This window comes from Papio anubis, chromosome 18 (assembly GCF_008728515.1).
Source record: "Papio anubis isolate 15944 chromosome 18, Panubis1.0, whole genome shotgun sequence".
NCBI classification, from domain to species: Eukaryota; Metazoa; Chordata; class Mammalia; order Primates; family Cercopithecidae; genus Papio; species Papio anubis.
This window is the reverse complement of record NC_044993.1, coordinates 1,473,042-1,486,229: the sequence shown is the minus strand read 5'-3', so window position 1 is coordinate 1,486,229 and position 13,188 is coordinate 1,473,042. Positions and strand designations below refer to the sequence as shown.

General features: G+C 61.2%; 1 protein-coding gene across 1 annotated transcript in view; it reads left to right on the top strand.

Annotated features, from left to right (window-relative positions):
* The window catches only part of ZFPM1 (zinc finger protein, FOG family member 1), a 74,262-nt gene that overhangs the window by 53,654 nt on the left and 7,420 nt on the right, over positions 1–13,188 (top strand). Inside the window, 2 exon segments of the mRNA XM_021932280.2 lie at positions 2,198–2,331; positions 12,307–12,409. Coding sequence (XP_021787972.2) covers positions 2,198–2,331; positions 12,307–12,409 — 237 coding nt within the window.

Sequence of the window (13,188 nt, the reverse complement as noted above, 5' to 3'; positions counted from 1 at the left end):
TGGGAGGCTCGGCCAGCTGGCCCTGGAGCTCCGATTAGGGAGCAGGACCGTTTGCCTGTGGGTGCAGCGTGGACCGGGTAGGGTGGGCACCAGTTCTGCCCTCCCCCTTCCCCATGAGGGCAGGGGGCAAGCGAGAGCCCAGGGCCACCAGGACAGGGACCTCAACACCCTTGAGGTGTGACATGTGGCAGGTGTGGACACTGCAGGCCCAAGCTCCTCCTACCCTTGGAAAGGTGGGCACCAGCTCCAGGTGCACGGCAGTGTCTCAGGAACAGCAGGGGCGCCCAGTGGGGGCTCCGTGCCCAGCAGGCCCAGGGACTCTGGTCAGGAATGTTCTGGAACCTGAGGGGAAGGCATGCGACCCCTTCCCTCTCTGAAAGGAAGTCACAGCACTCATGGGTCCAGATGTGCCCTCAGGGGCTTCTCAGACAAGGGTCCTCTGCCCCCCACCCCGCCCTGCCCCGCCAGAACAGAGGCCCGCACGCAGGGCCCCACCCACAAAGCTGCGAGTGTTTCTGACGGTCCGGATGGGATTCCACATGCTTCCCTGTGGCCCCAGCCCTGACTGAGGGGTGGCACTCAGGACCCACCAGAGACTGGACAGACAGAGGGACGGATGAGCACACACTGGGAGCTCCCCTCTGGGGAGTCTCTTCTCTCCCATGTCCACCCCTGAGGCCTGACCAGGTAGGGGCCAGAGACGCAGGTGCAGCCAGGACATGAGGGGCCAGGCCCCCCACCACTGTCACACACAGGGTGCCCCTGGAGCCAGGCCTAGGGCTTTGGACCCCAGTGCCCTGCTGCTAGCCGCATAGCCTCTAGGGGCCTCAATGTCCTCGTCTGTACAGGGGGATGACCCCGTAGGGCCGTGTGGTGCTGGCTGGCCCATGTGAATGGGATGCTGGGACCCAGCTCACACTGGTCACCCTCTTGGTGCCACGCCCTGCAGGGGCAGGGGCAGGGAGGAGGGAGGCCCAGTGGTCAGAGCCCTGGGCCGGGACCCAGGCATTCTGGGTGGGCTGGCAGCCACGAAGCTGAGACGGCAGAGCCGCTCCTGCTGCCCCCAGTCCGCTCGTCCCCTCCTGGGGGCTGATAAAGGGACGCAGGCCTCCTCGGCCTCTCAGTCCTGGTTCGCTGCCATCTTATCTGCCCTGGGGAAGACAAAGACCCAGTTAAAACGTTTTAGCAGGGCCTCCCGGCATATTTACATGTTATCTCTGCCATTAGGCAAGCAGCTATCTGATCATCAGGCCCATTAAGGCCACAGCCTGCCCAATCGGGGCTCCAGGAAGTGGGGCCGCCACAGCACTGCGGCCAGGGGACCAGGTGAGGCCACGTGAGGCCTCCGTGGGCCCAGGCAGCCCTGGCCACGGGAGAGGTAGAGGTGACCCGGCCTTCCTGGGCAGAGGGTGTGTGGCCCGGAAGGAGCCACGTCCCTGTTGTCCACCGAGGAGGCTGAGACTCCAGGGGGCGAGTGAGGGCCAGGTGTGTGTGTGTCCTGGGCTGCGTGCTAAGTTCAGACGGCGGATGTGTGTCCTCTCACAGTCTGGAGGCTCCAAGTCCCAAGTCCAAGTGTCGGCAGGGCCAGCCTCCTTCCAGGGGCCCCCTCCTGCCACTCGCAGCTTCTGGGGGCTTCAGGCAGCCCTCATGGCTGCCTCCCATCTCCACCTCCATCTTCTCATGGTCTTTCCTGTCTCCTTTTCTGTGTGTCTTAGAAAGATACTTGTCATTGGTTTTAGGACCCACCTGATAATCCCATTGATCTCAATAGCCTTAATCTAATTACATTTGCAAAGACCCTTTTTCTAAATATGAGCATGTTCGTAGACTGCAGGCTGGTGTATCTTTTGGGGGCCACTCGTCAGCCATGACACAAACTCATGCCAGCATTGCACCGTGCGGCCGGGCTCTGTGGGCCCTGTCTAACCTGCAGCCCTTGCCCTGGAGAACGACCATCGCAGGGCTCACAACCCAGCCGCAGGCATCCTCCCGGCTGCGTCGCTATACCCCACAGTGCCCTAGAGATCATGCTGCAGGGCTGCCCAGGCCCCCGGGACCCAGCACCTGCCGGCCCCTGCCACTCAGCCCAGGCCCCCAGGACTGCCACGCTCCACTGCCCTTTGGGCCAACCCTGGCGGGAGGTGGGCTGGACAGGCCCAGACCGGGCACGCCTCATGCCTGCGATGTCTCCCTGCAGACGAGCTGGAGCCGGTGGTGCAGGATGGGCAGAGGCGTGTACGGGCCCGACTCAGCCTCGCCATGGGCCTGTCCTGGGGCCCGTTCCACGGGAGTGTCCAGACCGGAGCCTCGTCGCCCGGGCAGGTGGAGCCGGTAAGCAGCCCCCACCCCCGCCCCTGCCCACCCACCCGATACAGGGCAACACCGACCCAGGGGACAGGCCCAGCTTAGACGCCAGCCCAGGAGCTCTGGCCACTGTGTGTAGAGCCTGTGGGAAGATTTGGGCCTGAGACACTGGGACCTGGAGGGCAGGGAGGGATTCACTGCCTGGGGGCCCATGGAGGGCTTCCTGTAGGAGGTGATATTGGGCCTTTGGTGCCTCAGGGAGGACTTCCTGGAGGAGGGGTTCTTTAAGCAGGACCTTGACAGATGACTGGGCATTGGGACAGGGGAGAAGAGCATTCAAGTGGAGGGAGGAGCAAAGCAGTGGCCCAGGCCTTGGGGGTACTGGGACGGTGAGGACGCTGCAGCAGAGGGCGAGAGGGTAGTTCTGCGTCTGTCCCCGCAGACCCTTCTGACAATAGGCACAGCCATCAGGCCCGTGGTCTCCATGGCCTCGGCACGAGTGCTCACCTCCTTGGTGATAGCCCCTGCCTGGCAGAGGCTTCCAAGGCAGCCCCTTGCTGCTAGACACGAATGCCTGTGTGGTTTGTCTTGGATGTACTTCTGGGGCCACCTCCGACTTACGACAAGTCAGTACGGTTTCCTCCGAAGATGGTATAACAGTTTCTTTTAAAACACGTCTCAGCTAAGAAAGGGCACTGATATATAGAAACCTGTAAGTACGCGTGGGGCCACGTCATGGGCGGCATAGGGTCTGGGGCCTCCCGGGTCGTTCACACAGCCTTTTGCCGCTCAACGGGCAGATGCGTGTCCCAGATCGCTCAGGGATTCCTTGGGAAGCTGGCCCAGGACAGAGGGCGTCCCCCTTTGCTAGGCCCTGGAGTCTCCTGCCTTTATGCCATTTCCTTGCAGGCAGGCCCCTGCCCGCTGTGAGCCTCCACTGCCTCAGCCTTTGGGACCTTGGGTGAGACACAGGGGCGCCTAAAGCTTCCTTTTACGTCTGAGCCTGCAGACCCTGAGAAGGGGCATGGGCAGGGCTGCAAGCTTGTCTGTGAAGCAGGGAAGCCCATGGCACCCCTGCCTGCCAGGCAGGGCAGCTGGGCAGGTCACGTGAGATGTTCAGGAGTGGTGTTTGACACAGGGCATGGCTCAGTGGGCGCTGCGGCCGGCAGCCCGGCAGGAGGGGTGGCTCCCTGGCCCCGTGGCCTGGAGCAGGGAGGTGGAAGAATAGCAGTGGAAGCTCAGTGGTGGTCAGTTTTCTCCATGGAAGGAGCCACATTTCAGCTCCACCACAGGAAGGAAGCCACGGTGTTCAGACCTGGCTCTGTGGGGCGTGAGCTCCTCATCACTGTACGTGTGCAAGTGGCAGTCGATCCTTCTGGAGTGCTGGGATGTGGGGATGTTGGCAGGCGTTTATGGTTGCCAGGAGGAAGGAACGGATGGGCTGGGAGCTCCGTGGCTCTCATCTCTGAACTCTCAAAGTGTCAAGAAAACCCATAGGTAGACACCAGGGGCGAAGGCCGTAGGGGCTGAGATTAGAGGGCTCTGTGAGTTCCAGACACACCACAGGCCCAGCCTCACTTCCTCCTCCCTGCATCCTACGAGGTGGGTCCTGCCACTCCATTTGACAGATGAGAAAACTGAGGCTCCAAGACACTAAGTCAATTGCCCAGGTACCCAGGATCAAACAGCAGAGGGAGAACTAGAACCCGCATCTGCCCATCCCCGGAGACCCTCGCAGACTCCTTAATGATGGGGCTGAGGGGCTGGCACCCGCCCGGGAGTCATCCCCACGGGCTGCCCTTTGCCCTGGCTGCAGTCACCCCTCCCTGCCTGCCCTCCTGCCTCCACATTTAGTCCTGCTCTGGCCTGGGGCACAGGCCATCCTGGGGAGACGGGCGCAGGGTTAGAAACCCTCCCAAGTGGGGAGATAACGTCTGGGGGCACAAGGGGAGCGAAGGCCAGAGGAGCCGCTGAGGCTCTGCAGGGAGCCCGGGGAGGAAGGAGCCCCCGCTCCACTCTTCCCTCCTCTGCTTTATCTCCTGCAGAATTAAATCCTTGATTAACCCTTATCTCCCCAGCGAGGCGCTATCTCCGCCTTGGCGCCGAGTGTCCAGACACACCGTACAAGATGATTGATTTCTTCAAGATATGCACGCCTTTCCGATACTTCATTTATTGTCTAAATATTTTTGCGTTTCAGTGGGCCCCTGTGGCTCTTGGCTGATAGGTCCCAGTTCTCTCCCCGACCCCTCCCTGAGGAGGACGTCGCCTCCTGCCCCGGATCGCCCCAGCTGCTGCCGGTTTTTCTTCTCTCTTTGTAGAAGGAGAAGGGGGAGGGGTGCAGATGCGACCCTGTGACCCTCCCCGCAGCCTCCACAGGCCTGGGGCTCGCTCACAGGCAGGGGTGAATGGGGCCAGGGTGGCATCCCCCTCAGTCCTCCACCTCTGGACAGTGGGGGGTGAGCACCCAGGGAGAAAACTGAGTGCCCAAGTCCCCAGCCAAGTCAGGAGTATGGACTCTGGCACCGACTTGCTGTGTGACCTGGGGCAGGTCGCTTCCCTGATGTAGCAACTGCTCCCACCTCTGCCACACCCGGGGCTGCAGGAAGGGACCCGAGGGGCCCAGCCAGCTTCAGAATTTATAGTCAGATACAGAAACACTCATGGTGGAGGGGTAGGTGGATGGATGGATGGGTAGATGGATGGGTAGATGGATGGATGGATGGACGTACTGAGGCGGATTCTGATCAGACGGACGGGCGGGTGGGTGCAAGTGGACGGACGAACGGGGGACAATGCGGATCGATGGCGGATGGGCGGACGCCCGCGACGGACGGGCGGGCGGTCAGGCAGGATAGACAGACGGATCAGAGACGCGAGGCAGACGGACGGATTTGGCCGCGGATGGACAGACGGACGATGAGCGGACGGACGGACGGGATGGACGGATAGGTGGTGGAATGGATGGAGGAGGGTGGAAGGTGGTGGTGGATGGATGAGTGGATGGATTAATGGATGGATGGATGGATGGATAGGTGGAATGGATGAGTGGAGAGGGAAGGTGGTGGTAGATGGATGGAATGGATGGATGGATGGATAGGGATGGATGGGTGGATGGATGGTGGATGGATGGAAGGGTGGATGGATGGGAGGATAACCAGGTGGATGGCTGGATAGATGTATGGGTGGATGGATGAGTGGGTGGGTGGATAGTTGGATGGATTAATGAATGGGTGAGTGGCTGAGAGGATGGATGGATGGATGGATGGATGGATGGATGGATGGATGGATGGATGGAAGGAAGGAAGGAAGGGAAGGGACATGGGAAGGTGGTAGACAAGTGGATGGAAGTAGACGGACGATTTGACAAGGGACAGACGGGAAGACAAACTGTGTGACGAAATGGACAGATGTACAAGGATGGATGAGTGGGTGGCTGATGGGATGGATGAACAAATGGTAATGGAGAGGGTGGATGGATGGATGGATGGATGGATGGATGGAAGATGATGGTGGATGCATGGGTAGATGGATGGTGGTGGTAGATGGGGTAGATGGACAGACAGTGAAAAGATGGACTGACAAATGGATGGATGGAAGGACATGGTGGTGGTGGATGGATGGATGGATGAGGGAAGGAGGGATGGACGAATGGATGACGAAACGGACGGGCGGGATGGATGAATGGATGGGTAGATGGATAGATGGATGGAATGGAATGGTGGATAGATGGATGGTGGTGGATGGATGGATGGATACATGGATGGATGGATAGGATGTGGTGGATGGATGAGTGGTGGATGGAATGGATGAATGAATGAGTGGGAAGGAATGGATGGATGGATGGATGGTGGATGGATGGACATGGAGGGTGGTGGTGGAATGGTGGATGGATGGATGGATGGAGTGGTGGATGGAGGATGATTCGGTGGGTGAGTGGATGGATGGATGGGAGGGAGGGAGGGTGGGTGGATGGATGGGAGGGTGGGTGGATGGGTGGATGGATGGATGATTAGGTGGGTGGGTGGATGATGGACAGGTGGATGAATGGATGGATGGATGGATGGATGGATAGATGGATGGATGGATAGATGGATGGGTGGGTGGATGGGTGGGTGGGTGGGTGGATGCATGGATGGCTGGATGGATAGATGGATATATGGCCTGAGGCCAACCTCATTGTTCCCCCCACCGCTGTTACCCCCTACTCCGCGCTGTTCCCCCACCGCCATGCTGTTCCCTCCCCCGTGCTGTGAAAACTAAAGGGAGAGTAGCCTGACTCAGCTCCCCAAGCCCGGCCTTCCCCTGCTATGAGATCAGGTTCTGCCATGACGATGACCCCTGACGCCAGGCTCTGGGGCTCCTGCATGGTTTCAGAGGACTGCTGAGACCCTGTGGTGTCTCCAGGGGTCCCAGCCCCATCCTCAGGTGAGAAAGCCTCAGGCCATTATGGGTCAGGGACCGCCTGCTAAGGTCTTCTGAGCACAAACACCGTGTTTCCTCCCCCATGCTGTTCCCTGCCCCTGTGATGTTCCCCCGTGCTGTTCCCCCACCCTGTGCTGTTCCCTCCCCTATGCTGTTCCCCCTCCCCCATGCTGTTCCCCCTACCATGCTGTTCCCTTTTTCCCCCAGGTGCTATTCCCCCCATGCTGTTCCCCTCTCTGCTGTTCCCCCACCCTGTGCTGTTCCCCCACCCCGTGCTGTTCCCCCACCCCGTGCTGTTCCCTCCCCCATGCTGTTCCCCAACCCCATGCTGTACCCTCCCCTGTACTGTTCCCTCCTCTCTGTTCCCTCCCGATGCTGTTTCTTGGCTCCCTCATATCCACACCCTCCCTTCCTCACCCTCCAGGCCTCAGCCAACATCCTGGCACAGCCACCCCCACTTCCTGTCTCAGCCTGTCCTGTGTCTCTGTCACCGCCCCCTCCAGGCACCTACCTGCTATTTCTGGCCAGCTCAACACTCCAGCATCCACGGGAGATGCAGTTCTGTTCACTGTGTTCCCCACACCTGGCAACAGCTGATGCACAAGCCCTGCCTGTCCGATAAGGGAGTGAATGAGTGAGTGAATGACTGAGTGGATGAAGTGGCAGCAGCGAGGTGGCAGGGGTCTCACAGACCTGGCTTTAGTCTTGCAGGCCTCAGGCCCTCACCTGGGAAATGTACTTCTTGCGTGGTTGAGGGAGACAGAGGCACTGAGGGGCCAGCTGGTGTCTCTAGTAAGGTGACGGGGAGGTGGAGGACTTCTCAGGATGGGCTCAGCAGCCTCAGCCTCAGCCCCCACTCTCCCGTGAACCCACTGCTGGCCTGCTACCCCGCAGTGACCTGGGGATGGCCGAGCAGGACATCTGCAGGGGCTTCTGGGGGGCTTCTGCAGAACCAGCTGTTTGGCTCCCTGGGCCAGGCCACCTCAGCAGCCCTGCAAGCTGCACAGCGAGGTTTGGGAACGGCCTCAGATAAAGTTGTCACAGCGGATGCGGTGCAGATAGGGTTTCCGATGGCTATCGGTGCCACCGCAGAATCGAGACACTGACCTCTTTGTTGGAGGAAACAAGGAGTATTCTCAGGTCCACCCGGGGAATTTAAAGTGGCCGCCGCTGGTGGGGCCGGCCAGGGCCCGGAGGAGGGACAAGGCAACCCCGAGGGGCGGCAAGCAGGGTGGACTCTAGGGTCCTCTGCGGACCCTGGAGACACCTGCCTGACCAGGATGGGTGCTGAGCCTGGGGCACCCTGGGAGCCATTGCCCACATCTCCGAGAGTCTTGGCAGAAGGGTCGGGTTGGGAAGTTAAAAATAGGCCCCCTCCCAAGGCCAGGCGTGGTGGCTCAAGCCTGTAATCCCAGCACTTTGGGAGGCCGAGATGGGCGGATCACGAGGTCAGGAGATCGAGACCATCCTGGCTAACACGGTGAAACCCCGTCTCTACTAAAAAATACAAAAAACTAGCCGGGCGAGGTGTCGGGCACCTGTGGTCCCAGCTACTCGGGAGGCTGAGGCGGGAGAATGGCGTGAACCCAGGAGGCGGAGCTTGCAGTGAGCTGAGATCCGGCCACTGCACTCCAGCCTGGGCGACAGAGCAAGACTCCATCGCAAAAGAAAGAAAAAAAAAATATTGGCCCCCTCCCAAGGCCAGGCGCGGTGGCTCACACCTGTAATCCCAGCACTTTGGGAGGCCAAGGCGGGCGGATCACCTGAGGTCAGGAGTTCGAGACCAGCCTGGCCAACATGATGAAACCCTATGTCTACTTAAACTACAAAAATTAGCTGGGTGTGATGGCGGGCGCCTGCAATCCCAGCTATTTGGGAGGCTGAGGCAGGAGAATCGCTTGAACCCGGGAGGTGGAGGTTGCAGTGAGCCAAGATCGCGCCATTGCACTCCAGCCTGGTGACAAGAGCAAGATTTCGTCTCAAAAAAAAAAAAAAATTGGCCCCTTCCCCACTTGCTCCCCACTGCCCACAGGCAGAGCAGGGTCAGGAAGGTCTGCTGCAGGCCTGATCAGAGGTGGTGAAAAAAGAAGAGACAGAGAAAAAAATCAACAGACAGACCTGTGCCCAGCCAGCCCCTCCGCAAGGGAAGCAGGAGCTGAAATTGGCTTCCTGCCCCAGCGTCTCCTGGCCCCGGCCCCAGCAGTGGCTCCCAGGGTGGGCAGGTGGCCCCAGGCTGGCTTCAGGGGTCCTGCCACTCGGCACCGGGCAAGACACTGGCTCAGGGCTGGCTGTGTCCACGCCACCTCCAGGCTGGGGACCCTGGTGGCCCCGGGTGAGGCTGTACTCCCCTCTCCCCTGGGAGGTGTTGGGGGTGGCCCCTGAAGACAGGGCAGACTGGCAGGGAGGCCCTCACCCCTTCCCAGCCTGTGGTCACAGAAGTGGGAGTGGCAGGCCCCCCTGAGAGTGTTTGCAGGGGGGACTGTGGCAGGGCGGCCCGAGCTTCTTGTCTTGCACCCCTAGTTCTCCCACCTGTTCCCTCCCGGGTCGGGGGCGAGTGCCAGACGTAAGCCTTGCCCTCCTTCCCCATGCCCCTCCCCACCTGCACCCCCAGGGCAGGTGCCCCATCGTGCCCCACAAACGTGGGGTACACTCGGCGGGGCCGGGTGGGAACATGGCGCCTTCCCTCCACTCGGGACTGCCACAGAAAAATCGGGGGGTTGTGCAGCGTCAGCAAAGTTGCAGCGCGTGTTTTTATCATGCTGCGAACACGCTGCTCCTGGCAGTGATAAGCATTAAACCGACCGGGAGGCTGTCAGTCTCAGTTTGAGGGTTTAGAAATATTGGGACGAATAATTAGATTTCATATCGTTACCGCAGCACCCATCGGAGGAGCAAGCAGATTAATTTTTTTCACCCTCCTCTACTCATTAATATTCATTAGAGGCTTGGGAAGGCCAGAGTGGGGAGGGCCAGGCCCCAGCAGCCTCTCCAAGCACTGACTGCCTGACCTGGGCGCAGCCGGGACACAGTAGCCGCTGGTCACCCACCTTTGTGCCAGGAACGTGCCTGCCCATTGCCCCTGGGGTTTGCCCCCGGCCTGCCCCAGCAGAAGCCCCCGTCCAAGCTGGCCGAGCCCCACAGCTGGCATGCAGCTCCTGAGCCCTGCCCTGTGGCCCTGGGAATCACTGGGGTGTCCTTTAAAAGGGGGGCACTCACCCGATGCCAGCCTGCACAAAGCAGCTTCTTCAGGGGAGCCGCTCACCCCAGTGGACACCCAGCATGTGCTGCCCCAGATGTGCTGCCCCAGATGTGCCCGGTGGACGGCACCCCCTGCCCACTTTGTCCTGCCAGGCCAACCCAAAGCAATAGCCAGGGCTGGAGCTAATACGCATCCTGTGCTGGCAACCTGCTAGGCTGGCAACGTGCTAGGCTGGCAACTTGCTAGGCAGGCAAAAGGCTTCACACAGATCACAGCCTCCCAACATACTGGGAGGAAACTGAGTCAAGGGAGATGGGACTGACCCCCCTGAGGCTGCCCCAACGGCTAGTGGTGAGCTTGGGGTGGGTCCAGAGTGAGCAGGGGCTCGGCCTCCCCTCCGTCCCCCTAACAGCCATGTGGGAGAGGGCAGAGCCCCATCTGCAGAGAAGCTGAGCCAGGAATTGGGATGGCTTCACACTGGGACTGCAGGGTTGCACCCACCCCGGCCAGGGCCAGCTTAGCTCTGCTCACCTGTTCTGTGGCTGAGCCGTGTGGAAGTCACCTGCTCTGCTGGCCAGCCTGCCCCAACCTTGCCTGAGTAGTCACTCAGCATCCCAGCCCAAAGGCTGTATCTTGCTAGATTCCTCAGTGCCCTGCAGATGGGCCGAGAGGCAGGGGTGGCCCAGAGGGGTCCCTGCATACGGGTCTGGCCGTGCCCTGCCCATGGTCACAGCAGGGAGGCCGAGCCTGGCTGGGACCCCGCTGCCCAGCTCTGCGGCCCACAGGGTCCCATGCGTGGCTGGCAAAGGCCAGGAAAGCTCATGGGCTGGCACCTGGTGGGGAGGTACCCCAGACCCACGGGGGACACCCCTGCACTGTCACCAGCCCGGCCCCTTCTACCATGGCAGGGTTGGGCCGACTGCCGTCCTCACCACAGGGCTGCACAAACCTGTCCAGTGCCAACAGCAGCATTTGTAGGTGACACTGGCTTTTCAGTCAAAGGTCATGATGTAGGAAGTTTCTGATTAAAAGGCATTTATTTGTATAGAAAAAGTGAGTGTGTTTACAGGAAGTGCTGGAGCATGTGCATGTGCTGTGCCTCCGGATTGGGCACCCAGGTGGCTGAGCCTGGGGACCACCAGTGCAGTCAGCAGCACAGGACCGAGGGTCAGGGCGCTGAGGCTGAGTCAGCCTTGCAGGAGGGACCAAGGCCTGAGGGGCAACGGCGGTCACCCCTTCCTCCACCACCACTTTCTCCCCTTGATGGCTGACCAGTGTTGGGCACCACAGAGCGAGGCCACGGACTGCCCGCCCTACCTCGTCCTGTCCCAGCCCCAGACTGCACTGGGATGGGGCCCCTCACATTTCCTGTGCCATTCGGCTGGGGCCCAGGACGCAAGGGACACAGGAAATGAGGCGGCCTCCACGGGCTCCGCTGGCAGCCACCCCGAGGGCTGAGCCCAGAGTGTTTTCCTTCTAGACTTAGCCTAAGCCACCGCCGACAGCACGGCACGGCCTGAGGCACTGGCATGAGCTCTGTCCCTCCCCTTCCCAGGCCTGTTTCCTCACCCATGAGATGGAGAGGAGGGCGCTACCTGCTTTCCAGGGTGCCGGTGAAGCCAGGTGGGCCAGGGCTGATCCAACACAGTGCTGGTGTCTCAGGCCCACAGGAAGAGGGCTGACCAGCCTCAGGGTGGGGACAGACTCACTGAGTCCAGTGGGTGCTCCCTGGCATCCACTGTGTGCTGGCCCCGGAAGCGAGCAAGAACGCAGGTGGCCCTGCCACACCCTGTGGCAGGGAGGGGAGCCATGCTGTCAGGGGGACACTGAGGCCTGAGGGTTGCTAGGGAGGTGCTGTATCTTCTGGGCTAATCTTGGCCCCAGCCCACAGAGGTCATTCTGGAGGTATCTAGGGCCTGTGTGGAAGGAGCCTCTACCAGGTCCAGCCCGTGTGGGAACAGTGGTTCCACACCCAGCACACCTGGGGCCAGGGTGGGCGAGCAGGGGGGAGAACACTGATACACAGATATGCAGACACAAGTGTGACTTCAGGCTCTGCTGCTTACTGGCTGTGTGACCTGGGGCACGTTGCTTGACCTCTCTGGGCCTCAGTCTCCACAAGAACCCTGTGCCCAACCCTGGAAGGTACCACACCCTGCCAAGCCTCCCAGCCCCAGCATGGTGTAGCCATGCCGGCCAGCTATGGCACAGATGGCCCATGCCACAGCTCTGCAGGCTGTTGGGCCACTGACTGTCCACAGCTTGGTCTAGCAGCCAAGCCAGGAGGCAGATCCATGTCACGGATGCCCCACATACCCGCGGGCACCCCCAGGCAGGCTGCTGACGGACCCCTCCCCACGTGTTCCTGCCCCCCCCAGAGCCCAGCCCTGACCCTGCTGCTGGTGGACGAAGCCTGCTGGCTGAGGACACTGCCCCAGGCCCTGACCGAGGCCGAGGCCAACACAGAGATCCACAGGAAGGGTCAGTATGACGCGGCGCCTCCGTCCCAAGCCTTCCGGAAGGTGGGGGTCACTTGGCTGTCCCTGGGCTGGGCTCTTAAAGGGAAACCAGCCTGCTAGGGCCGGGGATGGGGGACGGGGAACTGCTGGAACCGGGCGCTGCAGCATGAAGCAGACACTCCCCTGGGACCAGTCAGCCCAGACCACGAGTCCCTGTATGAAGGTCTCGCCTGGCAGGCTGAGCCACGACAGGTGTCTGTGGCAGGGGGAATGGGGGCGGCTTCTGCCCCTCTGGGGGACACCATGAGCCCCGTATCTCCTCCCTACCTTGGCTGCACCTCTGGGAACCCACCAAGGGCAGCAGCAGGGACCCCAAAGCCAGGCTAGCTGGCAGGTGCCACTGGACCAGGGCTCCACCTCGTCAGGCTGGCTCCAGAACAGTCAAGGTGGCCATCCAGGAAGGACAAGGGGCCTTGCCATGCTGCTGCTACTGAGGGTGGCACGTCTGGGCAGCCTGCACCTCTGGGCGCCCAGGGATGAAGCGAGAGGCCCTCTGGGCGTAGGCAGGTCCACTGGCCAGTGGAGTCCCTGGCCCCAGCACAGGGTGAGGACGGGCTGTGGTGTGTGTAGGCGGGGCCGGCTCAGGCCTGAGGCCAGCACTGCAGAGAATGCACAGCCCGGGCACCCCAGGTGAACAAGCCGGCCCCGCGCAGCCTGGGCTTTGTGGGCTAAGGCTGCCCCCTTCAGGCCACAGCAGGAAGAACACGCCCTCGGACGGTTTCCCAGAGAGCAGGGTCCACT